The sequence below is a fragment of the Aphanomyces astaci genome, assembly GCF_000520075.1.
Source record: "Aphanomyces astaci strain APO3 unplaced genomic scaffold supercont1.30, whole genome shotgun sequence".
Classification (NCBI taxonomy): domain Eukaryota; phylum Oomycota; class Saprolegniomycetes; order Saprolegniales; family Verrucalvaceae; genus Aphanomyces; species Aphanomyces astaci.
Window position 1 is genome coordinate 425294 of NW_009798293.1, and position 24990 is coordinate 450283.

The 24990-nt window shown below is 53.0% G+C and overlaps 11 protein-coding genes across 15 annotated transcripts; 6 read left to right on the top strand and 5 right to left on the bottom strand.

Annotated features, from left to right (window-relative positions):
- Positions 1-401: 401 nt before the first annotated feature.
- H257_10827 (hypothetical protein) lies at positions 402-2017 on the top strand (the record flags this gene model as incomplete). Its single annotated transcript, XM_009837511.1, has 2 exons — positions 402-870; positions 950-2017. Coding segments are annotated over 2 exons (1537 nt in total), but the record flags the coding sequence as incomplete, so codon positions are not given.
- Positions 1935-3144, bottom strand: H257_10828 (hypothetical protein). The gene is made up of 2 exons (XM_009837512.1): positions 2474-3144; positions 1935-2426 (listed from the first exon to the last, which is right to left on the bottom strand). Exons 1-2 carry the CDS (start codon positions 3108-3110, stop codon positions 2101-2103), a joined length of 963 nt encoding a protein of 320 aa, XP_009835814.1. The 5' UTR covers positions 3111-3144; the 3' UTR covers positions 1935-2100.
- A 224-nt stretch (positions 3145-3368) lies between these two features.
- H257_10829 (hypothetical protein) lies at positions 3369-4280 on the bottom strand. The gene is made up of 3 exons (XM_009837513.1): positions 3781-4280; positions 3661-3717; positions 3369-3609 (listed from the first exon to the last, which is right to left on the bottom strand). The coding sequence occupies exons 1-3, from the start codon at positions 4260-4262 to the stop codon at positions 3456-3458; spliced, it is 693 nt and encodes a 230-aa protein (XP_009835815.1). The 5' UTR covers positions 4263-4280; the 3' UTR covers positions 3369-3455.
- A 169-nt stretch (positions 4281-4449) lies between these two features.
- Positions 4450-5347, top strand: H257_10830 (hypothetical protein). Its single transcript, XM_009837514.1, has 3 exons — positions 4450-5032; positions 5103-5178; positions 5247-5347. The coding sequence occupies exons 1-3, from the start codon at positions 4482-4484 to the stop codon at positions 5328-5330; spliced, it is 711 nt and encodes a 236-aa protein (XP_009835816.1). The 5' UTR covers positions 4450-4481; the 3' UTR covers positions 5331-5347.
- An 810-nt stretch (positions 5348-6157) lies between these two features.
- Positions 6158-8620, top strand: H257_10831. 2 transcript variants are annotated; one of them, XM_009837515.1, is made up of 6 exons: positions 6158-6378; positions 6424-6591; positions 6674-7044; positions 7095-7357; positions 8222-8414; positions 8478-8620. In XM_009837515.1, the coding sequence occupies exons 1-6, from the start codon at positions 6211-6213 to the stop codon at positions 8527-8529; spliced, it is 1215 nt and encodes a 404-aa protein (XP_009835817.1). In that variant the 5' UTR covers positions 6158-6210; the 3' UTR covers positions 8530-8620. The 2 variants fall into 2 exon arrangements, with proteins under 2 accessions (XP_009835817.1, XP_009835818.1); XM_009837516.1 differs by lacking the exons at positions 8222-8414; positions 8478-8620 and having other exon boundaries at positions 7095-7519.
- Positions 8621-8738: 118 nt separating this feature from the next.
- On the bottom strand, positions 8739-10794 carry H257_10832 (hypothetical protein). The gene is made up of 5 exons (XM_009837517.1): positions 10414-10794; positions 10159-10363; positions 9784-10092; positions 9082-9660; positions 8739-9029 (listed from the first exon to the last, which is right to left on the bottom strand). Exons 1-5 carry the CDS (start codon positions 10772-10774, stop codon positions 8768-8770), a joined length of 1716 nt encoding a protein of 571 aa, XP_009835819.1. The 5' UTR covers positions 10775-10794; the 3' UTR covers positions 8739-8767.
- Positions 10795-10901: 107 nt separating this feature from the next.
- Positions 10902-11854, top strand: H257_10833 (hypothetical protein). Its single transcript, XM_009837518.1, has 3 exons — positions 10902-11265; positions 11311-11582; positions 11637-11854. Exons 1-3 carry the CDS (start codon positions 10934-10936, stop codon positions 11795-11797), a joined length of 765 nt encoding a protein of 254 aa, XP_009835820.1. The 5' UTR covers positions 10902-10933; the 3' UTR covers positions 11798-11854.
- Positions 11855-11893: 39 nt separating this feature from the next.
- H257_10834 lies at positions 11894-13854 on the top strand (the record flags this gene model as incomplete). 2 transcript variants are annotated; one of them, XM_009837519.1, is made up of 9 exons in its annotated part: positions 11894-11988; positions 12044-12272; positions 12324-12401; positions 12461-12580; positions 12639-12687; positions 12752-12833; positions 12885-13153; positions 13223-13453; positions 13508-13854. In XM_009837519.1, coding segments are annotated over 9 exons (1358 nt in total), but the record flags the coding sequence as incomplete, so codon positions are not given. The 2 variants fall into 2 exon arrangements, with proteins under 2 accessions (XP_009835821.1, XP_009835822.1); XM_009837520.1 differs by having other exon boundaries at positions 12044-12401.
- A 448-nt stretch (positions 13855-14302) lies between these two features.
- On the bottom strand, positions 14303-18949 carry H257_10835 (hypothetical protein). Of its 3 annotated transcripts, none has more exons than XM_009837522.1 (10): positions 18703-18949; positions 18561-18655; positions 18048-18513; positions 17373-17951; positions 16769-16947; positions 16401-16716; positions 15172-15913; positions 14990-15093; positions 14675-14869; positions 14303-14607 (listed from the first exon to the last, which is right to left on the bottom strand). In XM_009837522.1, the coding sequence occupies exons 1-10, from the start codon at positions 18913-18915 to the stop codon at positions 14359-14361; spliced, it is 3138 nt and encodes a 1045-aa protein (XP_009835824.1). In that variant the 5' UTR covers positions 18916-18949; the 3' UTR covers positions 14303-14358. The 3 variants fall into 3 exon arrangements, with proteins under 3 accessions (XP_009835824.1, XP_009835823.1, XP_009835825.1); XM_009837521.1 differs by having other exon boundaries at positions 17352-17951; XM_009837523.1 differs by having other exon boundaries at positions 17352-17951; positions 18048-18655.
- A 155-nt stretch (positions 18950-19104) lies between these two features.
- Positions 19105-24555, bottom strand: H257_10836 (hypothetical protein). The gene is made up of 9 exons (XM_009837524.1): positions 23900-24555; positions 23774-23848; positions 23459-23719; positions 23064-23408; positions 22578-22986; positions 22189-22511; positions 21884-22136; positions 21628-21821; positions 19105-21545 (listed from the first exon to the last, which is right to left on the bottom strand). Exons 1-9 carry the CDS (start codon positions 24521-24523, stop codon positions 20601-20603), a joined length of 3429 nt encoding a protein of 1142 aa, XP_009835826.1. The 5' UTR covers positions 24524-24555; the 3' UTR covers positions 19105-20600.
- On the top strand, positions 19108-21566 carry H257_10837 (hypothetical protein). The gene has a single exon (XM_009837525.1). The coding sequence runs from the start codon at positions 19120-19122 to the stop codon at positions 20326-20328; it is 1209 nt and encodes a 402-aa protein (XP_009835827.1). The 5' UTR covers positions 19108-19119; the 3' UTR covers positions 20329-21566.
- Positions 24556-24990: the final 435 nt, after the last annotated feature.

Sequence of the window (24990 nt, forward strand, 5' to 3'; positions counted from 1 at the left end):
ATAGGTGGTGGCTATGTTTGCATCTTGGTATTTCAGCCAATAGAAACCCACCGTTACGTAGACATTACATTTTCTCATTCAAGTCGTAAACATGCCTCATAGACTTCAACAACAGATCGCTTGTTTTCATGTCGTGACGTTAACACAAATGGTGGTGCTGATGTCGTGTAGCACTAATAATAAATACTGTTCTTGATCCATACCTTACGAGTTGTCAACTAAGCGGGCTTCCTACACCCCCCTCTCCCAAGCAACATGAGATTTTACCATCATTCTAACAGAATGTTCGTGCATAGAGTTCCACAGGTATCAAAGTTAAAAGGTTTATCCGAATCCAGATAAGTATCGGTTTCAGAGTCAAATGCCAACCACGTCAGTTACGTCCATTGCGATCTTGGCTCGATGACCATCAAGGAAGACGCCGTTCGCATGGAGTCGGTGGTGTCACAGCTACCTTCACCCAGGGTTGCATCGCCACGGGTGACTTCACCTACCAAAACTGACCCAAAACTCCTCAGCCGGCTCAGTACGTTGGACATGATGACGATCAATCAAAACAAATCGTTGTCCGTGCGTGATCGCATTCGAGAGATGCACGCTCTCAAACTAGCTCCGTTTCCTGTGGCTTGTCGTCGAGAGTCGACCGTCACCGATGTCACTCCGATGTCGCTGGCGTCGTTGCCGTGCTGCGCCCATCCGTACCATTCCGCCGACACCACTCTCCACCTTGACCTCCATGGTCTGTCTTGGAAACGCCGGTATATTCCTACCAACGAATTATTGGGAGCCGCCGTGTCCGCCGCATTGCCGTCCCTCTTCGTCGTTCATTATCTGGAGAAGAGTCCATCGCACCAACTTCGGACTGTGCAGGTGCTGTATAGTTTATTCCAATATAGTACCACCGCCATACAAAACCCCGGTCTTGAATGCGCTGTCGTGTGCTATCTAGTTCCAAGCCGAATCAAACGAGGCCGCCGCAGCGTGGATCGACGCCATTCAAACGATCGTCAAGTGGCACGCCAGAGTTCCGTTGGATGTCACGCGTCGAGTGCAAGTGGTGTTGGACACCACAGTCGCAACCTCCGCCGAGACTTGGGCTTCCGCACAGCCGTACTTGGCGATGGCGTCTATTGCTTGCACCGTCGTGGCCAGCGAAGACATAGTGTCGTTCGGCCAGTCGCTGCCCGTGGGTGGAACTTTCGAAGCGTGCCTCGTGGTTGGCACGGCGCTGTCCCTCCACCGCGTAGTCAACGGCATCTTCCAGCAACAAGAGCCGCGCTGGCGCACGTTGCTTCCGTCACTTCCGCTGGGTCTGCTGCTCTCGTCACCTCTGTCACCATCTGCCTCCTTGATACCCGCGGCCAACGCCGTCCTCATCTACAACCTCATCAAGCGTAAAATTCGACCCCGCCACGCTGTGGCCTGCCACTTCAATCAGGAATTCGTCGTGCTTGCCACCGACTCTGTAACGTTGGGCCAAACAAGCTTTGGTGCCACCAGTCAAGGCTCCATCATGCCAAGTGTCCAATTTCAAGCGTCGTCCAGCGTCACGCCTGTCGACTCGAATACCCCCCCAACCGACAGCGACGACGACCCAAACGTGAACCTCCAGCACCACGCCGAACTATGCAGCGTCTACAACGACATCGATCCAACACTCAAGATGTGGAAAGGCTCGATTACAGGCAATCAAGACGTGCAACACGAAGCGACGTCCAGAACCCCGCCGCTCCTGGGGCTCCGCTTGCGTTTGCTGCATCGACACCAAGTCATGGCTGTTCAGCAGTTTACACCAGGGTCGTTATGGCATCGATGGGCGCAACACTGCCCCTTCTCCTCGTCGTCGTCCCCCCTCAAGAACATTCTATCCCCCCAAGACGGGGCCAGTCAAGCGTCGAGCTTGGTGCTGGCGTTGCCCCACGTGTGGAATGTGTCGATTGATACTTCGCCGACGAGATTAGTGTCTGGCCACGTGCAGTTTGACGTCCTTCCACATCTTTTGCACTGCTTGATGTAGATGTGTCGTCGTGACCCGAACTAGACTATATAACTCCCTTTTTAAAAATACATATATCTTGGTTGAATGATGCTGTTTTGCAACTATGCCAACACGCTGGGAAAGTGCGTCGACTTGGAGCTTCCTGCGAGGACATTCACCATGGCCGTGTGGCCGTGGTCATCTTCAAAGTAACAGATTTCCGACGGGTGCTGGCCAGTCCACGGCGGAATGACGTACCCTGTCTCACCATCCATGAGATGCTGCATCACCCGCGCCATAACCACGTCGCACGACGCAAACAACCGGACGCCCGTGTCCTCGGCGCGCTTGTCCAGCCGCGGCAGCGTCTTTTGCAGATTTACAATGATCAAGTGGTTGGCAAAGTCGCCCGCCATTTCGCAAAACGGCTCCACGCGCAGCGACGTGCCTACAAACTCAACCGATTAGATGCAGCAGTGGAGATCGTGGATGTACCGAGGACGAGCGCGACGTCGGCGACCTCGCAGTGGTCGATGGCTACATCGATGTCGTCCATGGGCTCGTTGAATCCAATCACGTAGCGCTTCAAGCGCCCGTTGCCGTGCCGCGTCCGCTTGGCCAGCCGCGCACTCGCTGGTTTCTTCATGGATGGACATGCGTCGCTGTTGCAAAGCCCGCTGAGAGGGAAGTTGTCCTTGTACACCTTTTCGCACGTGTCGCAGCGAGCAAAGGTCGCGTTGCCGTGGACTTCGGTCAAATGAACTTGGGGAATGCCGCTCTTCCGATGCAGGTTGTCCACGTTCTGGGAGACAATGTGCTTGAGGTACCCGAGGCGATATAGCTCGTACAGGGCCATGTGGGTTGGCGAAGGCACGAGCGAATGGAAATCAGGAATCACAGGTGGCGACTTCGACGACGACGCTGCGAGTCGCGACTTCTTCGTGCGAATACCGTTCTCGCCGCGGTAATCGGGCACACCTGTTGAGGTCGAGATGCCGGCTCCAGTGAATGCCACGAGATGTTTGGATGTCTTGATCAGTTGGGCGAGGCGCTTACAGTCCTGGTCAAACTCATCGTGGTCTTGGGCTGGCGACAGCAGCGCGGCCAACGAGTGCTTCGCGGCCGTTGTCATGGCCAGAGTTGCAAATACACTGAGAATATTGTCGTTCGAATTGGAGAGTCACATGATTGGTCGAAAAATGTTTTTTTTATTACGAGGGACACATTATGAAAGTAAGTTCTCGGCGAAGGAACAAGTTGTTGAATAAAATTTGCACGAAATTCGAAAGAGTCACAACTTGCACCATCTCATGGTGGAGATCGATCTCATCCCTGCTCTCCATGATGCTGCCATGTAGTCGCTAGGACATACTCGACTAATGACTAGTACAGCTCCTTCATATTGGCAAAGAGACATGAATGCCACTTGCAACAACACAACGCTCCAAGGAGGAGTACGACCTTCTTCAGTTTACAATTAAGCCAAGGTGGGCTTGTCTTTGGTCTCTGAGTCGTCTTCGGCGGCAGGAGCTGCTTCTTCGTCAGCTTCCGGTGCAGCGTCTACTTGGCGCCCAAGCCTGGCACCTTCAACCAAGGACTTGGTCTCGTCCAAGATCTTCTCGCCTTTCGCCCTACAATGTATGTGTCATGTGACGTGACTCTTCAAGGACAAGGACACGTACGAAGCAGCTAGGGCCAACTCCACCGCCTTCTCGGGTTCGCCTGATCGGATTAGTGCGCTAGACATTGAAGCTCGTAAGTGCCTCCTTCCTTCGAAACATGTGAACGATAGAGGCGAGTACCTGACGACGGCGTGATAAGTCGTGGCGTTGGGCTTGATCTCGTACTTCTTGGCGGCCTCGAAGGCAGCAATGATGCTGGCGTCGTCGTTCTTGGTGTAGAAGTGCGAGAGCAACTTGTTCAACGGGCCCGCGGTCAAGAACAACCCAAGACGGTAGTTGTTGGTGAGGGCGTTGAGGGCAACGTCGCCGGCGTCATGCTGCAGGCATGCCTTGATGAACTCACCCACAGTGGTTTCGATGGGGTCAATGTGCTTGCGCTCGTACACCTTGAACGCGTTCGTAGCCGCGTTCAATTCGTCCTTGGAAGTCACGCGCTTGAACAAATTGGTAAGCTTGCTCACTTTGATGAACCTGTTCTTCTTGGCATCTCGCTCCAGGTCTTCCAAGAGGACAGGGAAGGCTGGGAGCACATATGGGGACTGCGTGGACAGCGCACGGACGCCGGCGACGCGGCCAGCTTTGCGGGACAATTGCGACAACATGGTGGGTCTTGATCAAACTGAGCGACTGGTGTGAACGAGGTACTTTTGGACCAATCACAACGCTTGATCGGAATAAGCCCACTCGAATTTAATTAAGATACCTATTTTAATATACCATATACTATAAGCGTATTTTATTTAAGGGCACCACCATTATTATAAGTTGTCTTTTTCGTGTGATTGGTGGAACAAATCGGGTTCAAGTTGCTGGCCATCAAGATGTTGGCACTGCGAGGCCGAAGCATTGTCCGCCTGCGCGTGCCGCTTCTCCATGTGGCTTCGTTCAGCTCGGACGGCGCTCCAGTGAAGCCACAATTCGAAGAGATTCTCCGAGACATCCACATTGAAAACGATGCCAAGAAGAAACCCAGCGTCCACAAGCTGACAGCATTGTTCCGAAGCGTGACGTCTCGCCAAGACCTCATCGAAGCTGCCAAGACATTGCGCATCTACGAAGTGAACTTTGTCGATCCAAAGCAGCAAACCGCAGGAGAGTTCATTAAAGCCGCGATCAAGCAAGACGCAGAAGACCTGGCCCTCAAAACCTTTCAGCAGCATCACCGCATTGGGATGTTTGTGAGCACGGGGTCGCTCAACAACTTGCTGGTGCACCTGTACAAGAAGAAGGACCACGCCAGTGCGTTGACTTTGTACCGAGAACTGAAGCTTTACAAAGTCGAGCCGAACGTTGAAACGTATTCGCTCGTGCTTCGGCACTTGCTTGGGGCGAACGAATTCGCCCAGCTCTTGGACACTTTGGCCACGGCAGGGTACGTCCGTCCATCATCCATCTCTCTCTTTAACGTTGAGTGTGCATTTTCATCTCTGCTTTATGTTTAGGGCGGCCAACATGGTCAAGGCCAACACCCTCAACCACATCCTCATTCAACTGACCAAGCATGGCAAGCACGACGAGGTGCGTAGAATGATGATCTATTAACTAACCTACCACAGAACTGTGGTGACGAACCTTCAAATATGTAGATTATCAACGTGCTTGACGTCGCCTCGACCCACAACATCCCACAAAACGATATCACAAAGTCGGTCCTTGGATCCAACCAATAAATATAGCTTTTCCGGTCTTATATTTTTTGGTTCTGCTACAGTAGTGTAGGATCATAAACGGCACTTTCGTCCTACATAGAGCATCTCCAACGGTGCTTTTATTTCTAAGTATTTCAATTCGAAGTTACGGATATAGAATAGAAACTCTTGCACTATCCGGACGGTTTGTTGCTATTTCACGCGAAAATAGAAATTCTGTGGAAGTAATTTCTAAAATGTCCGGATAATGCCAAAATAGCAACCGTAAAAACGAAGTTTGACTTTAACCTATGCTTTAGCAATAGGTTAGAATTTACCGTTGGAGATGCTCTTACTCGGTTAGCACGAATCGTCGATTGCATTTTGATCTCATTATTATTGTTGTGTTTATTCTAAACTGGAACAACATGAAAATGAATCGACTCCACCAAATGTACACAAGAATCGGCAGTACAGATAACGACGGAATAAGTGGCCCTGTGGTACTTCAAAAAAATAGAACTTCAAATTTGTATTGGGACAAACTACTTCGTAAAGAAGAATACTTAAATCAATACGAAAGTTTAGTACCACATGGCCACTTATTCCGTCGTTATCTGTACTGCTGTCCTCCGTATGAATACTAGGATTTCGCCATCAACGTCAAATTAGTGTGGAACTACAATTAGTGTAATACCAATCACAATTTCACAGTAATAACAATGATCTGATTGATTTGGTGATTGAGCACAAAAGTCAACCAAATTTTGGGTAAACGGACAAATAGTTGAAGCCGACAACCATTCGCGTGTTGCTTGAGGTTACGGATAATGGGTATCATCCGGATAATTATGCATTTTCGATGTTGCTGCGGACGCTCCGACACGTCCATGGGGCCAGTGGCGGTGGCCATCGTCGGCAAATGTCGATGCTCACGCGTGACTACATCCACAAATGTCTGTACAGCAAGGAAGTCGGGTACTTCACATCCGAGAAGAGGGAGGTGTTGCATGCACCAAAGGAACCCATGGCGTTCCACGACTTTTGGGGAAAGCGTGAGTACAAGGCGGCATTGGCCAAGCTATACCAGGTGTGTCCATACACTGGTCATGGCATGTCCATGATATGTTGTTAGGCAGACAAGGAGGCGTGGATGACGCCTGTGGAAGTGTTTTACCCGTACTATTCGCACGCGATCGCGAATTACATGCTCATGTCGCCATTCACAACGGACAAATTGTCGATTTACGAGATTGGCGGCGGGGCTGGCACCAATGCCAAGTGCATCCTCGACTACATTCAGGTACACAAACTACTCTATACCCAGCGAGCCATGCATCCATTTTGCGCTTGGTGATGCATAACACTTTCTTACTTTTTGGCAGGAGCAAGCGCCGGCGCTTTACGAACACACGACGTACACGCTGATTGAAATCTCGCCGCGGATGGCCGCTCGGCAACGCGAGCGCATCAAAGACCATGCGGGGGTCGCCACGGTGATCAACACGGACATCCTGACGTACTCGGCGCAGTTTCCAGCGTTCAAGGACTCGTGCTACTTTGTGGCGATGGAGGTGCTGGATAACCTTCCGCACGACAAGGTCTTGCAGGACGGCGGCGAGTGGTTCGAGACGTGGGTCGATCCCACAACGCTGTCGGAACAGCGCCGGCCGCTCGAGGACCCCCTCGTCCGCCAAACACTTGACCATTTTCCAATCGACTTGCCTTTGCGCGAGGGGTACAAGCCTGCGACACGGTACCACGTCAGAACGCACGGTTGTGTGGCGTTATGTTTGGAATGCGTAGCTTCGTTCGCAAAGCGATGGGCATGGCCGACAAGACGCTGCACTCTGCATTTGTCCCTACCGGCGCCATGCAACTGCTCCACACCCTCCACACGAGCTTTCCAAAGCACCATCTCATCGCGGCAGACTTCGACGAACTCCCGGCGCCATCGCTCGACGCTTCTTCGTCGCATCCGCTCTTCCACCACCCCCGCAGCCCCACGTCCACCGCATCCGGCCCTCTGCATGCCGCCAATGCGCCGCTGGTGGCGTCCAAAACGGCCGGTATTGTCCTTTTACCCAAAAGTCGGACTTGTGTGCTGATTCGCCAAATATATGGATCGATTTTCTTTGTACTGCACGTTGTATGGAAAAAGGTGTTTGGTCGTTATCACACTAGTTTAAGTCACACACTAATTTGACGTTGTTGATAGTTGTTTCCTGCAACCTGATTGGCTCAATTCTTCTGCCGATGAGTGTTCTGTCCATTTATTTGGTTGTGTCGTTGATTCTTTCTCCATGTCGCTCCAGTTTAGAATTATTAGGGTGCGTCTGGTAACCGGAAATATTGCAATATTCAGCCCCAAAACCCCATTTTCGGGCCGAATTCAACAAATCAGATCAATATTGAAACATGTCTTGAAGAGTTTTAACCCAAATCCAATAATTCCACGTGGGATTTACTCGTTGAGGAGGTCCAAAACGCCATATTACAAAATGGACCTTTTACCTCCATTTTGAAAATGGCATTTTGGGTTAATCCCATTTTGCGAGAAAATGGAATATTCTTTTTGAAATGTTACCAGACGAACCCTAAACACGACAATATTGTGCTTTCAAGCTAAATTTGGTATTTTCGGTAGAGTCGACGAACGACGTGAAATCCTCGTGAAAATCGATGAGAAGATGTCATGTTACTTGAACTAAATATACTCACTGTCTGTCCCCGATGCAATGTTGAACTCTTTGTGAAATGGAGAAGCACCGAATACATCCACCTGCAATATGATTGGTTAAAAGGTTTTCATTCGATAATTTGATTGGTTACTTCGGTCTGCGTCGATTCGATTGGCAGCCCCAGTCCATTTTGATATCGAATTATTGCCAATATGATGTACCAATCAAGTAAGTACGCCTCATGCATCGTAGGCGTGACATGCGACCACGATACGTACCTGGTGGAAGGAGGCATCGCGGACGTGTTCTTTTCGACTGACTTTGTCAAGCTCAAGCATGCGTACTGCCTCGCGCAGCACCGCCAGGCCCATCAAGTGTCGATCGTGAAGTCGAGTGCGTTTCTGCAGGAATTTGCTGACACGGCGAAAACGCGCACGATTCTCGGGTACGTTGCACAGCCATTCGCATCTCGATGTGTGTATATCCCGACGTGATAGTTTGTATATAGGTACAACCCCCTGCTTGAGGACTACGCCAACACGAGCTTTATTTTGAGCTAAGTTAGTTGGAACACCAAATAACGTGTGTACTTGCATACTATAGTCGTTGTGGTCATGATATTATTGTAATCGAATCGCGCCGACCAAACCGATCCACGGTTGAATTTTCATTGAGAAGGTTTTGATTGGCTAATAATGTTGAGCTAATCTGACGTAGCCAATCAAATCGATTTAAATTCCAACGAGAAACCACAACACAATGAAATTTCACTCGAAAGCACAATATTACTACTAGTTGTTAGAGTTTTCCACGTAAGCCACGGTTCGTGGACGGTACTTCGTCGGGCGTAAAGTCCCAACTCGCAGTTACTGCCATCCACTCTTGACATTGCTGTGACGTGGGCGATGTCAGCAGCTCGACGATCTCGTCGCCGTCGGCTGACGACAGCCACCCATTCACCCGAAACTCGTGCAGACTGTCGACCATCCATCGATACGCCAGTGCTTTCCCCACCGCCGTCAACGATGTAGCAGTCACGTCCGTGATAGTACACTGATGCCTAGTTAAAGATAATATACCTTCAAAGACACAAGAATCCGACAACTTGGTACCTCTTTTGTGTAAGAAACGCATGCAGCGCTTGCAACAGCGTGGCTTCTGAATGAACCACAGACAGCCTCGTGGCACGCACCATCGACACGTTGGCCGTGTCGAAGGACATTAGCATCGAGTGTGCTCGAAAGTGAAACCAACGGACCAGCGTGGCCATGGACGTCCAGTCTTTGTCCAGTGGAACGATCATCTGTGCATGTCCTTCTTGGGGTCTTGTTTTGGCCAGGAAGGATGCATGTTGCTGCACCAACACATCGAACGTGCCTTCGTATGTGGACGCTCCGACGATGTCTCGTCTCAGCCGCGTCAAGAACTCCTCGTTGGGCGGGCACTGCCGGGCACAGCACTCGATGCCATCGACCACCCGCGCGGCCACAAGCGCCTTCAAGCCACTGGAAGTCGCGTGCAGCAAAGCAGCCAACTGGTCCGTCTGGCCACCGCCTAGATCCAACGGCTGGCGGTCTTGCTTGGTTCGGTGAAGTTGAACCGTTTCGTACAGCTCTAGGAGGTCACGCCCGGCAAACGTAGCAGCAAACGACAGACCAACATGGGGCAGCAGCGAGGTTGCTGCGGAAAGCCTAATAGTTCTGCGCATGACTAGTGCGCGAAGGAATACATATATAATATCGGACGACGACAACCGCGGTCAAGAGAGATCATTGAGAGCGTCCGAAGGGTGCGCCGCCTGGATCATGCGTTACCTTGAAGTAAACGCGGTGGCTCGGCCAAGAAACCGAGCGCACTTGGCGATCAAGAAGACTCGGGTCTTGATCATGGGCATGTACTTCCACTTGGAAGACGCTGCTGGTGCCGCCACGAGGTTGACGGGTCCGCCGCTGTCGTCATGGCTGCGCTGCCAGCGTACCCGTGCCGTGGCCAGACACAGCTGGGATGCAGGCACGTGGACGTGGTCAAAGACGCAGAAGCCGTTGTCGACCATGTTGAATGCGAGTTTCGATCCAATATCGCCAAGCGTAATGCCTGGTAGTGTCGCATGGGTGGCCAGATCTCTAGGCACATCCACAGTGTACATGAACAACGGATCTATGGGAGCGAGCACAGCACACGTATTACACCTCAATTGGACGAGAAACGCATGCACTCCATAATCCACTGAGTTGTGCAGCAAGCGCGCGTACACGACTGCAAAGTTGGCCGTTTTGCCCAAAGCGCCAGGCCACCACTTTCGACTGGTCAACGTTGGCGAGTGCAGGACAAACGTGTGGGTACGTGGGTCGTACGTGGCCGTGGTTTCCAGGCATTGGACATTCGATCCGTGTCCTGAGAAGGTTGGTGTTAGCACTAGGGCATGTGAAGGAAAGGCGCCCCACCGAGCTCGGTTTGGGCGTATGCGCCGAGAATGCGGTACGACAACGCCAATGGCATCCACGTTTGCAGCTGGTCTGCAGTCATTGACAGCTGCAAGGCTGGAATGAACATCTTTCGATGCATGTCGATAGGCAGCACATCGCCCAAGGCTTCACTGAGCGCTTCTTGTTCGTCCACATCGTCGATGCGATTCTCACGTATGAACGAGATCAAGCCAAAGCTCTTTTGCAATCCCAAAGCATATTCCTGGGCATGGTCAAGTCCTTCTTCCCGAGGAATCTTCTGCATCATGGAGAGCCATCTCTTGCGTCGCGAGTTCCTTTCCAATGACCCACGAAGCACCGCCGTCAAGCCAGCATCCATCTTTGAACAGTGCAGGATTATGAAGCAAATACCCATTTGACAATGCTGATTGGGTACTTTCGAAATTGTTGCCATTGATTGGATAATTGATTCATGGCATCTGATTGGGCCATTCATTCATTCACCACCTTGCATACATTTGAGGACTCCTCCATCGCCATGCATGATCCATCGTCGAAGCGCCTGAGTTGCTGCTGCGTGGAGTGCGGCACTGTTGTGAGCAGTACTTACCGCGACTACGGCAAAGGGAACATTCGCCTCAAGATCTGCCGCAACTGCAATCTCACGGTGGACAAGTACGTCGAGTTCGAAGCGATTTTGATCATGATCGACCTCATGCTCGGCAAGCAACAAGCGTACCGGCATCTGCTGCACAACCGTCGACCCCTTCTTCTCACCCAACAAGTGCTGAAGATGTTTGCTGTCATGGTCATGCTGGACTGGAACACCAAGGCCTACTTGGCTGAGCGCGACGTCGGCGTGTACTTCCGGTACGATACTCCAATCCTCTGTCGATCTAACCACCCATGTATTAGCACCAACTCGATCTACAAGACTACGTCCACGTACTCCATCTTCCAGATCAGTCAGCTGGGACTGCATTACTTTGTGTTGGCCGTGGTGGAGAACTTCATCTACATGCTCACGCTGTGGCTCTGCGTGCGGCTCCATCCTCGGTGGCGCAAGGCCACGACCGCCAAGGACGTCCAGTTCATCGGCGCGCTGTGCCTTTCCAGCTTCGGGAAGCTCTTTGCATGGCTCACGGTCATTTGGGAGTATAACTGGACCGTCGTGCATGTCATTGGCGGTACGCGACTGACTCATCTCCGTGCTGGCACACAAACCGATTGTTCGTTCGTAGGAATCGTCGTGTGTTCGAACTACTTGGTGCTCAAAATCTATGTCAACGACGACACGTTCGACGTGTTTATGGCCGTCGCCGTCGCCGTGGGTATCCGCGCCCTCACGCAACTGTTCCTCTTTGCCTTGGGCAACCCCATGATCTTCTTCACGTTCATTTAACTTGGTGAAATGTCAACTTCTCTTCCGGATAAAAAACAAATACGGATAACGTTCGAGCTTTATCCGTATATCATCCGAGCACATTTGTTGAAACAACCATGCCGCGGGAATTGATTACGATCCAAGTGGGCCAATGCGGCAACCAAATTGGCCGTCAGTTCTGGAAGATGGCTCTGGACGAACATGCGCATGTACTTGCATGATGGACGCAATTGTGGTGTGGATCGATGACGATTGTCCATGTAGCACGCAAAGAATGCCACGTTCGACGAGAGCATGAGCACGTTCTTCCGCAACGTGGACAAGCGAGGACATGAATTGCCACTGCACAAGTCCATCACGTCGCTACGCGCCCGTGCGATTCTTGTCGACATGGAGGAAGGACCCGTGAGCGAGACGTTGAAGGGACCTCTTGGCGAGTTGTTCGACAGCTCCCAGTTCCTCACGGACGTGTCTGGTTCAGGCAACAATTGGGGTATACGTCGCATCGCGCTTGAAATATAACAGCGCCATGTCTGTCTTACAGCTCACGGACATGCCATGTACGGACCTCAGTACAAGGAGCAGCTCTTGGAAAAGCTGAGGCATGCCACAGAGCTGTGCGGTAACTTTGCACGACTCGTACCGCCCCCTGTTTGAGTAGTCCTGCTTACGCCGGTCTAGACTCGTTGCAATCGTTCTTTGTCATGCATTCGATGGGCGGTGGCACTGGGTCTGGGCTCGGCACGTACATCCTCGGGCTGCTGGAAGACCACTACCCCGAAGCCTTTCGGTTCACTACAGGTATTCCCCATTGCTCACCACATCCAACACCACAATCGTCCTCTTATACATGATGCAGCCATCTTCCCATCCGCAGACGACGATGTCATCACGTCTCCGTACAACAGGTAGGTAGATAGCTACCCCTTGACTAGGCCAACTACATTTGATGACCATGTGGATGGATGATAGCATGTTGGCCCTGCGCGAACTCACGCTCCATGCAGATTGCGTGCTTCCCATCGAGAACGAAGCGCTGTACGACATGCTCGAGGTAGAGTCAGACGGTTTTGCATCGGTTGCTTACTGTGTTAGTTGCCTGCAGAAGCAAGCAAGCCAACCCGGGGCGGCGGCTACACGTCCGAAGGAGTCGGCATTTGACCAGATGAACTCGATCGTCGCGAGGACGCTGACCCACTTGACCAGCAGCATGCGCTTCGATGGGTCGTTGAATGTCGACTTGAACGAAATCACGACCAACTTGGTGCCGTTCCCTAAACTGCACTACCTTTTGTCCAGTGTGGCGCCGCTCTGGGCCGACAAGGTGATGCAGCCTCGCCGGATCAGCCAAATGTTCTCGGATGCATTCCAAAGGTACAAAGTTGTTACGAAGAAGCATGCATGTATGGGGATATGGTTGATGGCGGGGGGGGGTGGATGTAGGGATCACCAGCTGATCAAAACCAACCCCAAGGGCGGCATCATGCTCGCTTGTGGCCTCTTGTTGAGGGGAAACGTCCAGGTATCGGACATCCAGGCCAACATCCAGCGGCTGCGCGCGGAGCTGCGCATGATCCCGTGGAACGAGGACGGGTTCAAGGTCGGGCTGTGCTCCGTGCCAGCGCTGGGTCACCCCGTGTCGCTCCTCAGTCTCTCCAACAACAGCTGCATCGTGTACGTATATGTGCTGCCTCTATGACACATATGTCGTTAAACGGAGGGAGGTAGGGACACGTTTGAACGCATGCACACGCGGTTTCTCAAGCTGTACAAGCGCAAGGCCCACGTGCACCATTACCTGGCGTATATGGACACGAGTGCCTTTGACGACGCCGTTGAGAACGTCCAGTGGCTTGTGGCAGAGTACCGCAAGCTCAATGACACGTCCAGCCTCGACATACCTGCTGCCTCCCGACCCAAACCACTGTTTTAGATGCGAGCTTTGCCAAATTAAGTAGACCAAACCACTGTTTTAGCTGCGGGCTTTGCATGATTAAGTAGACCAAACCACTGTTTTAGCTGAGGGCTTTGCCAAATTAAGTAGACCAAACAATTCTCTTAGCTGTGAACTTTGCCAGATTAGGTCAACTACTCAATGCTCGCACAGTACTTGTATCTGTTGGGTGATACAGTACCAGTTGGACTACATAGTACAGTATATACCTAGTATATATACAGTAGTAGCTACATTGCACAAACTGTTTTGAAACGATATATATTATTATATATATACTAGTACTACGTGGTACTATTAATAGTTCTTCGAAGTATTTAAAACTTATCGGAGATAATAAAAAAGACTACTACTACTACGTAGTAGTAGTAGTAGTTCACTGTCAGTACTATTATTAATAATAGTTCTTGATATTGATATTACGCTGTAAAGTTCATAATAGTTCTTCGAAGTATTTACAATTTCTCGGAATCATAAAAAAGACTACTAACTTACTAGTACTACGTAGTACAGTAGTTCACTGCCAGTATCTATATATCGGTTGTTTGCTGTTTTGGAGATATCGCTCCTTTGCCACGATTGATAATATATTAATCCCGTTGCTCTATGTATAGCTTCCGTCGTCCTATTCCAAATCTGCAATCTTCCATCGGCAGTGTCGCCCAGCCGAGTAAATCTCCGCGAGCGTCTTATCAAAGTCGTTGGCTGCGACCAGCTCGATGTACTTGTTGTGCAGACGGAGGGCGGCGCGGGCGTCTTCGATCGAGTCGTGCGTGTCCAGCTGGATCTCGGTCTTGAGCAGGTACGCGCAGAGGAACCGGAGCGCGATCTTGCGCATGTTGGGCTGCTGGTACAGCTCAACTGTGTCGATGATCTGTCAACAACCATGGCGATTACAAGGGGATAGATAAATGAATGGATCAAAGGGGGGAGATTATTGCCTGGTCGGGGGGTACAAATAGGTTGACGATGCGAAAGTCCTTGTGAAGGCCATGGCCGACAAACAGACAACCAGCGTCTACGAGGTACCGCAGCTTCATGTACGCTGTCTTGAGCGACACGACCGCATGGCGGCTGCGCGTCGGGTCCAAATCCTCCGCCGTGAGTCCGCTGAACCGCGTCAAGTAGTCCACCACCTGCATAGAGCTCACACTATTTAGCGCCAACTAATAACACATACATCACTCGTAGAGAAAGCTCACACTATTTAGCGCCAACTAATAGCACATGCATCACTCGTAGAGAATGTACCGTACAGGCTCGTTGGGCAAGATGTAGTCGTCCACGATCACAGCGTCGGTTTCGCCATGGATAACCGACACCCGAGCAAGGGACTGGCGGCTTTCCTTGATCACGACGCCTATATATATATATATATATATGAGCATGGAATAAAGAATTCATTTACGGAAATAGATGAATAAAGGACACAGCGTACGTGTGCCATCCGTTTGCAGCGTCGCCTCCTCCATCTCGACAATCACAAACTCCGTGTCGATGGCCACCCGATCCCCCCGCTTGGGCAACTTCACAGCCTTGATCACACTCGCGACCGACGGATTCAGCGGCGCCGCGTCAAACACGCTCGACGGGATCGGCACCACTTTGGTATCTGCGACAGCGTTGAGGCTGCTGCTGCTGGCGCGGCGGAAGAGCAGCACGCTCGGGTACTTCCACGGCGGAGAAAAATTCACGGCATCGTCGACGGTTGAGGTGGAGACGGCAAAGTCATTGAGCAGCATCCACCGTCCGGCGTCCGGGCTCTGGACATGTGTGACGAGGTGGCAGTTTGGCCCCGAGAGCACCGTGGGCTTTCGCACGTCGCGCACCACGGCCGAGATGACGCCGATCAGAGTGTACATCTCGCCATGGGGCAGTGTCAGGGAGGACGGAACCCCCCATCCAGGCGTGGCCCAGCGCTGCTTGACGTCGTCATCGACGAGCCACGACGCTGGGTCGCACGTGATGGCCACGAGTTCGTGAGCAACTTGCTCTTGGTCGCAAGAGTTGGCCACAATCGCTTCAAACGACTGGTCCTGAGTCCACGGCGGCAGTGCGATCGTGTGCATGTCAACTGACACGACCGCCAGCGTACTGCAGAGCCACGCAAACAAGCGCTCGACACGTACGAGAATGGACAGCGTCTTGTCAAACAAGCCAGCTGCCGCCACGTCCGGTATCTGCACCACAAAGGTAGTGAATATGGGGCATAAACTGTGCCGAAATATATATATATATATATGTCTACTCGAACGAAATACTATGTCAACCTCAACGAAATGTATACATCAATATCGACACGATATATATATATATCAACATATATATAATCAACCTCAACGAATTATATACATCACGTCCAACGATATACATATAAATATATATACTCCGAGGTATATCTATATAAACCTACTCTAATGAAATATATCAACCTCCACGAAACATATCCATCAATTCCTACGATAAATATGTATATATATACCAACTCCAACGTAATATATCAGCCTCAACAAAATAGCTACGGTACTGTACATAAATTCCAACGACATTTATATACATAGAAATATGCAGTTCATATCAACTCCAACGAATATAGTATATATATATATATATATATATACATCTATGACATGTATTGATGGGGAGACAGAAAAAGCTCGTTCGTACTTGATGCAATGCTGATAAAAAGTTGGTTGTTTGCACGCTCTTGTGCTTTTGCAGCGCATATTTGGTCGTCTGATCCATCATGTGACAGAGGAACGCGAGCTCGCAGCACACGCAGTTAACCACGTCACACAAGTGCGTGCGCAGCGTCGACGTGACGGCGGGCGTGGCAAACAGCAGCTGCAGCACCGCGTTCATGTACGCGAACGGGAGCGAGTTTTCAAGTCCGACATGGGTCAGGCTGCGGTTGTGCTTGGAAAAATCAAACACATACCCGTCCATGCTGTGCTTGCTCAGGTGCATCTCCGTGTACTTGTAGCTACACCCGCGATCCATGTGCTCACTCTGCCGATATATATATATATAAATACCTCGGGGGCACGTGCCAGGACGGATCGGCCTCGTCAAACGACTTGGCCGACCCGATTGACGAGTCGCGCCGTCTCATGGGGCTCTCGGCACTGCGGGGGTCCACCGTCGCCAGCGCCGCCGCGCGGCCGCTTCCATACACAAACGAGTTGCGCTGGACACCTCGATGCGATGTGAATCCCTATGTCATCCGCCAACATGCTCGTGAGACTAAACAACATGCTGATGCGCAACGGCGCAGTGGTACAGTGTACATGTAGATCTACACTTGTATGATATTGGATATATATATATATATATTGTCTCAAGTGGATTCGAAATTGGAGAGTTGGGTTCTCAATCGAATGTGAGCACAATCACCAAATCGGCAGACACTCGATATATGTACGACCAATCAAAACCCAGAACACGACTCAAATGGCCAATCAATATTCACTCTTCGACCAAAACATTCAACACCGAATTAGTGTGTGGCTGAAATTAGTGTGATTAACTGGACGATCTTTACATACAAAAGTCAAGGCAAAGAATCAGCCCAAAGTAGTAGTCCAAATTTTGGGCAAAACAAAGACAATAGATACGTACAATCGTGCCTTTTTGCTGCACCTGTTTCTCAAACTCAGGGTGCAGCACCTTGGTGGGCTTGGGTGCAACGACCAGCGTCACATTGAGCTTGTACGCAGTGTCCAGTGCCGGCAGCCACGCCGACAACGGAGTGATTTCGTGCCCGAATTCATTCAGTGAAGGGCGAAATACATAACGAGATGCCGGCGCCGTCTCGAGGGGCGACAGCGTCAGCGGGGGACGGGCAGCCGGGCCTGGAAAGTCGAGGGGGGCGTCTGGTTCGTCGACGAGCGCGCGGGGCGGGGCCGCCGTCAGGCCGGATTCGTACACGACGACCGATCCGTCGCCGGTCCCCGAGGCAAAGAGCTCCCCGGACGACGAGACGTCGAGGGCTGTGACGGAGGGCCGGAGGTGCCCCGCCACCGAGTACTGGAGCGGGGGGGGGTCCGCCATGCCAAAGACGAGGAGGTCGCCGTCGGCGTCGGCCGCGTAATACGCATGTTGGGTCGCGTGGAACTTGACAAAGGACGGCGGGAGGCCGCTGGACGACGGAAATGGAATCGAACTCACCAGCGACATCGTTCGCAAGTCAAACAACTTGACCAACGGGTCAGGGTAAATCTACCCAAGTTCAACGACGATGACGTGATCATGATTGCTCTTGATGACGTGATCATCCCAAGAATTGGATCACGTCATGGTTCAACAAATGTGTACCTTGACAGGGGCGTGCTTGTCGTACGGGTTGATGCTTCGACACGACACGCCGCAGGTCAGCACGTAGTTGTCCATCATGTCCATGGCGACGATGGTTCCAGAATGCGCCTGCGGGATGGAGGCGGCGACGCGATGCGATCGGTACCCGCCGTCAAACATGTCGAGTCGGCCCTGCGAACTGCCGGCGCACACGAGCGGCGAGTCGTCGCTGGACGCCAACGCCGCCGTCGCCGTGCGCAGGTCCAACTTCCACATCGGGCGCAACGGACGGTATCCGTGCAGATCGTACGCCGCCAATAGACCCGTGCCCGTCCCAAGGAGCAACACATCTGACGGTTTGGACGGGTCATGGACGTTCAACCGACCGCACGTGATGTGGCGAGGGGCGTCGACGACGATGGCGTGGGTCTGGACGCATCCCCGCGATCGGAACATGGCCGCGTGGTCCGAGATGGCCACCACGCCTCTAAGGTGCCCATGAAAGACTACGATGACGACAGGACGTTCATGTACTCGTAGGTCGGGACGAGCTGCTTGATAGGTCCTGGATTGGACACCACGCTCGTGTACTTGTCCAAGGTGGGGAGCAAATGCGAAGTGAGTCGACCCTTCCATGGCATGGATGAGTGACGACGTTGTGACGGTGATGACGTACATTGGAATAACCGACCCACAGCATCTCGTGGCATAGATCAAATGCTATGGCACCGACAGTCACGTCCTCTCCGGTGGTTGTGGCTGGCGCCGGCACATGTACCATTTCCGTCCATTCTTCACCGCCACCATACATGGAAGATGCCATTTGCGCTGTGTCTCCATAATGGTAGTCGTATCCATCTCCATGAAGCTGGTGCGGCTGGAGCGACATCGCGCTGTGCACGGGGTGTGTGCTTCGTTGCAAGGATCCGCTGTTGAGCTTCGAACTTCGGAATCGAAGATAGTATGGTTTGAACACCTATTCGATTGGCTATAAAGAAGGAAATGCAGTGATTTGATTCGCCCAAAACATATCGAAATCGAGTTTTGATTGGGTCATGTGAACTTTCCCATTTAACCACAGGGCAGCAACATCATGCGCATCGCAGTCGTCGGCTGCAGCCATGGCGAACTTGATGCAATGTATGCAACGATCGAACATATCAACTCGTTGGACTCATCGAATCCCGTGCAGCTCTTGCTCTGCTGCGGCGATTTCCAAAGCTTCCGCAACCAAGCCGACGTGGAATGCATGGCGTGTCCACCCAAGTACAGAGCCCTCGGTGCCTTCCACCAATACTATACAGGAGCCAAGGTTGCCCCCGTGCTCACCATCTTCATTGGCGGCAACCACGAAGCGTCCAACTACCTCCAGGATCTGTACTACGGCGGCTACGTCGCGCCAAACATCTTTTACCTCGGGTGTGCGGGCGTGGTCAACGTGAACGGGTTGCGCATTGCCGGACTCTCGGGTATTTACAAGCCCCATGACTACACCCACGGCCACTTTGAGCGGTATCCATACGACGACAGCACCATGCGCAGCATCTACCACGTGCGGGAGTTCCAAGTGTACCAACTCGCGCATCTCAAAGCAACCCCCGTGGACATCTTCCTCTCACACGACTGGCCGCGGGGGATTGAGCGGTATGGCCGCACAGACGTCTTGCTGCGTAAGAAGCCATTCCTCCGCGACGAAATCTCCCGCGGCGCGTTCGGATCGCCGCCCAACGAGTTCCTCCTGCACACGATCCAGCCTCGGCACTGGTTCTCGGGGCACATGCACGTCAAGTTCGCGGCGGTGGTACCACACCTTCCCGGCGCCAACACGACCAAGTTCCTTGCCCTGGACAAATGCCTCCCGAACCGGGACTTTCTCCAGGTGGTGGACATCCCCGCGCCGGTCGAAGCGCCGACGGCGACGCTGACGGCAGACGTTCCGTGGCTCGCGGTGCTGCGGGCGACGCACCACGAGGCGTCTTGTGACCGCCGTCGGTCGCGAGTGCCCGAGCAAGACATGGAGATCACGCAGGACGACCTGGCGTGGATCCAAAGCCGCCTGCCGTTAAACACTGGGGGATGGCTGCATCCATTTGCCCCCACGAGCCGACCTGGCAACCCTCAGACGGACGCCTTATTGGACTTGCTGCGACTGCCACATGTGGTCACGACGCCGTACACGACGACGGAAGTACAAGCCAAGGAAACCCCGGCGGCGGACGACCCGAATGCGATTGATATTGACGCCATCCCTGCCGCGCCAGCAACAGTCGACTCTAACGAAATCGACATTGACGACGTCTAGCGCAACCCCCCCCCCCTTCCTCACAACATCTGTCTGTGTGTCGGCTACGCATTAGGAAACATCCATCGTAGCAACCTTCATTTGCCAGTGTTGATCCAGCATACAGTATGACAGTGTATCCATGTGTTTGTTGGCTGTCGGCAGCTCTTTATCGTGTTCCTGCATGTGAAACGCATAACGTCATATATCAACTCCATCTCGTCTAATAGTACAACGACGATACGAATACCTAGCATCGGTAGCTCATTCCCTTGGCGGCATTGCCTTGCTTGTTAATGTGCGAGGATGTGCGTCGCGTGGTTGATTCGTGTGGTGACGGTGGCCAGCGCTACGTCAATGAGCGCGTTGAGCTTGTCGGTGGCTTGGTCGTCGGTCAAGTCCAACATCAACGACGTCGCGAGCCACGGAATCGTGTCGGGCGTGAGCTCTGGGATGCCCGAGCTCAGGGCCAGCTGCAGCAGCGTGATCAGGAGCGACGCATTCGCCCTTAGGACTGCAAACGCCGCGACGCATTTCGCCCGGAACGTGTCGAAGCGGTCCCCCATCGCGTGCACCATGGCCGGCGTGAGCACAAACGGCGCGCGCTCCCGCTTGTACCCGCAGTACGTCTTGAAGTGGCCAAGAAAGTGCCCAAAGTCAATGTGCAGGAACCGCCCCGATTCGGTCAGCATCAGGTTGTCGTTGTGCCGGTCGCCAACGCCCAGCACGTACGTGGCGACGCAGTACCCGGCGCACGACACGACAAACGTCGCCGTGGCGTCGTCCCCCGCCGACTTGTGCGCGAGCCAGTCGGTGAGCACCGCCTTGCCCCACATGGCAGTCTTGATAGCCGCCGCTTTGCGCACCCGCCTGCTGGTCCGGTGCCGGTGCCGGTCCCAGCAAATGCTGGCCAGCGTCGACGCTTGATCCACCACTTGGATGAACCCGATGTTGTGCCCCGTCGACACGCATGCATATGCAGACACTTTGAGGTCCAAACCCGCCGACTTCCACAGGTCGTCCATCACGCGGAGTAGCTGGAGCGTGAGTTGGTCCTGGCGCAGATCGTCGCCGCACTTGAAGATCGTGTTGTGGCATATCGAGTTGGACGGGGCTGGTAGCGGCTGCAGAGGTTTCATGGGGACGAGGCACAGGAAGAGTGGCTTCTTGGCCGAATCCATCACGCGGCACTGCGCCGGCACAAACGACGTGTAAAACACGGTCGGGTGCAGCGGCAGCTATCCAATTTCACCGTCGTCGTCGTCGTTATTGGTCACACTAAACCGAGGGAATACTACGTATCGCATTTTGAAATCGTACTTGAAACCACTGGGGCACGATCGCATTGGCGAGGCGGTCGCGCAGCATGGCTTCGCTCGCGGCTTTGGACGGCTGCAGCTTGACCTGCATCGCGATGGCTTCCAGTAAACGCATCACGTACACGGACTGGTACAGTTCTAAGCGGTACGTGCTGCAATGGCACAAGTATTGCGTACTGAGCAACTGAAACCGGTCTACAACCACCAGTAGTACCTAGTCGATATATCTGTTGAAGACTAGGAGGAATACCCTGTACCGTGGACGAGCGGTAGATGGAGCTCGGCTTGGAGGAGCCAAAAGAGGGCATACCCGACTTCGCTGGGGGACTTGACGGCGCGCACAAACAGGAACCGCATGAGCGCCGAGTCATGGTGCGGCTCGTACTTTAGCGCTTGGACGAGTTGCAATAGGTACAGGCGGAGGCGGTAATCGGGCAATGAATCAAGGCAACGCACGGCGTACGCTCGTACAAATGGATCGGGGAACTTGCGGCTGAGGAGTTGTAGGGCCTGTGATGACGGAAGTCTCGAGTGAGCATGAAACAAGCGCAAGCGTTCGAACCTGCAGATACGTTGGAGCGGACCATCGATACAAGAACGCGTAAGCTTCTGTGACTTGGGCTCGGTTCGACCAGTCCACGGAGAGGAGGAACGGCATGAGCGCGGCCGGGGTCGACGTAAGGGCATCGCGGGACGTCCACAGGTACGCCTTGTCTGCTGGCGTCAGTGGACGCATGGGGTCGCTTGTAATCGCCGCCAGGACATCCGTGAGGTCGGATGCACAGTCGGGCGGCGCCTGCCACGGCGACGACAGCATCACGGGGTCGTAGCTGCGATACGTCAGTGGGTACTGGTACTTGGGGAACTCAACGACCATATAGTTGTCTACGCAATACAAGCAGCAGCAGCAGGTTAGATGAGACCACGTTGGCATTCGTGATCATTAGGTACCTTCATGATGAGTCGAAAGCAGCACCGAGTCTTCAAAGCCAACAGGCAACAGCTCGGACGACTTTCTCTCCAACCGCAGGGTCAAGGTACCCGTGCGGAGGTAATGGTCGAACGAGAACAGCAGACACGCGGCGTGGGCCAGTGCTTTGTGCGGTTTGGCCACCGACGTCACCCGCCACACGACGTGGACGGCCCTGGGCAGGCTTTGCACCGAGCACCCGAACGAGATGCCGTCGGCAAAGTCGAATTCCTTGACGCTGCCAGTCACGGCCGTGCCCTTGGCAGACACGATCGACACCTCTGGCACGATCAACTGGTCTCCGTGGTATAGCCCCACTGTGAGCTGGACCGTGGAGATGGGGGTTGCCAGCCGCAGCACCCGTGGCTTCATACTCGACGGTGTCTCGACCTACCACCCTCGACACAGTCAGAACGAACCGCAGAAATCGATCGAGTAGCAGCTTCTCTTGTCTCGGTCGTACGCACTTGAGAGATAGACCCCATGCGCTGCGTGGGCCGGTCGCACTGACCCAAGTACGGCTGCATGAACGTGGCTGCGAGCTCCAGCAGATGCATTTCATGGGCAGAGTACTCGATGGTGTCGCTGATGACCTCCCACACGGCAAGCACGACGTCGGACGTCTTGGGCTGAAACACGGGCACAGCCACGACGGATTTGTGCGCGTGGTATGCCGGCCAGTCGACTTGCGGCATGGCGGCAGTGTCGGCGGTGGCGATGGTCATTTGCAGCGGCAGTTGGTGGCGGTACACGAGCCCTGGAACGCCCATCGACGTCGGTACTTGGGCGCCAGATCCGCCATCTGTGGCAAACTACAAGACATTTGAGAAACGTGACAAAATATCCAACCAACCAACTGAACCTTGGTGAGAAAGTGGGTGGCCCGGGGGTTGAGGAGGTAGAGGCGGATGGTTTGCGCTTGAAAGACGCGGGTAAACAGCCGCGCCATGCACTGGATGCAGTGGTCCAGGTCCAGCTCTGGGGAAATCGACAGCAGAATTTCACGAATGAACGACTGCGGCGACACGTAAAGGCTCGGATTGGTCGTCGATTCGTTGCTGTCTTTGGCTTCGTAGCGCAAGCCACTTGCTGTGTGGCTGGCCCACTTGCGGAAGCTTTCGCACTACACACATACACGTAACTGTGAATGGCATGTCGTCGTGGCGATGTGTCTTACCGCTTTGTTGATGTAGCGGACGCTGTGCAGCGAGTCAGAGAGTCTTGGAAGGTGGTCCTTGTACTTGAGCAGTACCTGCGTAAGGAGCGGTCGTGAGAACATGGACGACGTGGCAATCGTTTATACCTCCCGTGGAATGGCCAGTGCGTCGACAAGCCCGACGGCGACGCATTTGAATTGGTCGTTTTTGTCGAGAAACTCGACGGGGTCGACGATGTCGCCGCTCTCGCACACGACGTCGTCGTGATGGAACTCGCCACTCGTGCGCTCCTTCCCTGGAGCTTTGACCCATGCCGTGCCGCATCGAATGATGTACACACACGCGTCGAGGCCCTTGGCAAAGATGGTGCTGTTGGCAGAATGGGATGTGACTTGGACGTGCGCGTTCAGGTCCATGAGGGCGGCGCCGTCGAGGGTTTGAAACAACGGCACGGCACACAAGAGCGAGAGCGTGGGCATGTTTCGCAGCCGGCTCACGCTTTCGCTCTCGTACGCTTCGTGCACCTTGTCCTTTGTCTTCTCCATGAATACGAGCTGTCGCACCGCGGTTTTAAACCGCTTGCGAATGGATAATTGCTTAGCCGTCGATGCCGCCACCTCAACGTTCGACGAGGACAGAGGACTTCCTGGACGGACTGCATGCTGCGAAGGTGTTTCCATCATGAGATGGATATCCTGCAGTTCCTTCTTGATGTCCACGAGGATCGCAGCATCCTCCTCCAAGAGCGACTTCACTGTAGTCGTTTCCATCGCGCCGCCGCAGGTGAAATGCTGCCGAGCCAATATATCTCCAAGATATTTGGTACACAAAAATATCCATGGGTTTGAAATCATCTATTTATATCTCCAGAAAAGGACTACTACTTCGACGTAATATCTATCTCCACAGTACTACGTAGTATATATACTTCCAAATAATTTTATTAAATGAAAACAATTTGGAAATCTTCATTTATCTACTCGGTCTAGGAAATATATATCTGTTTTGTCGTTTCATCACGACCGTTTCACTCGATTCCGATTGGACCGCTCAACATAAATCGAATCCAAAGCCCACAACAGCAATACGTTGGCCTTGCAATCATGATGTTTCGGACGAAGGCGGCGATACTGGCGGTGGTGGCAATACTTTTGGCGGCAGACGACGTAGAAGATCCATGCAACCTGTGTCAGGACTACGAGGAATGCTACGAGGTCGTCTTGGACAGCCCAACGCC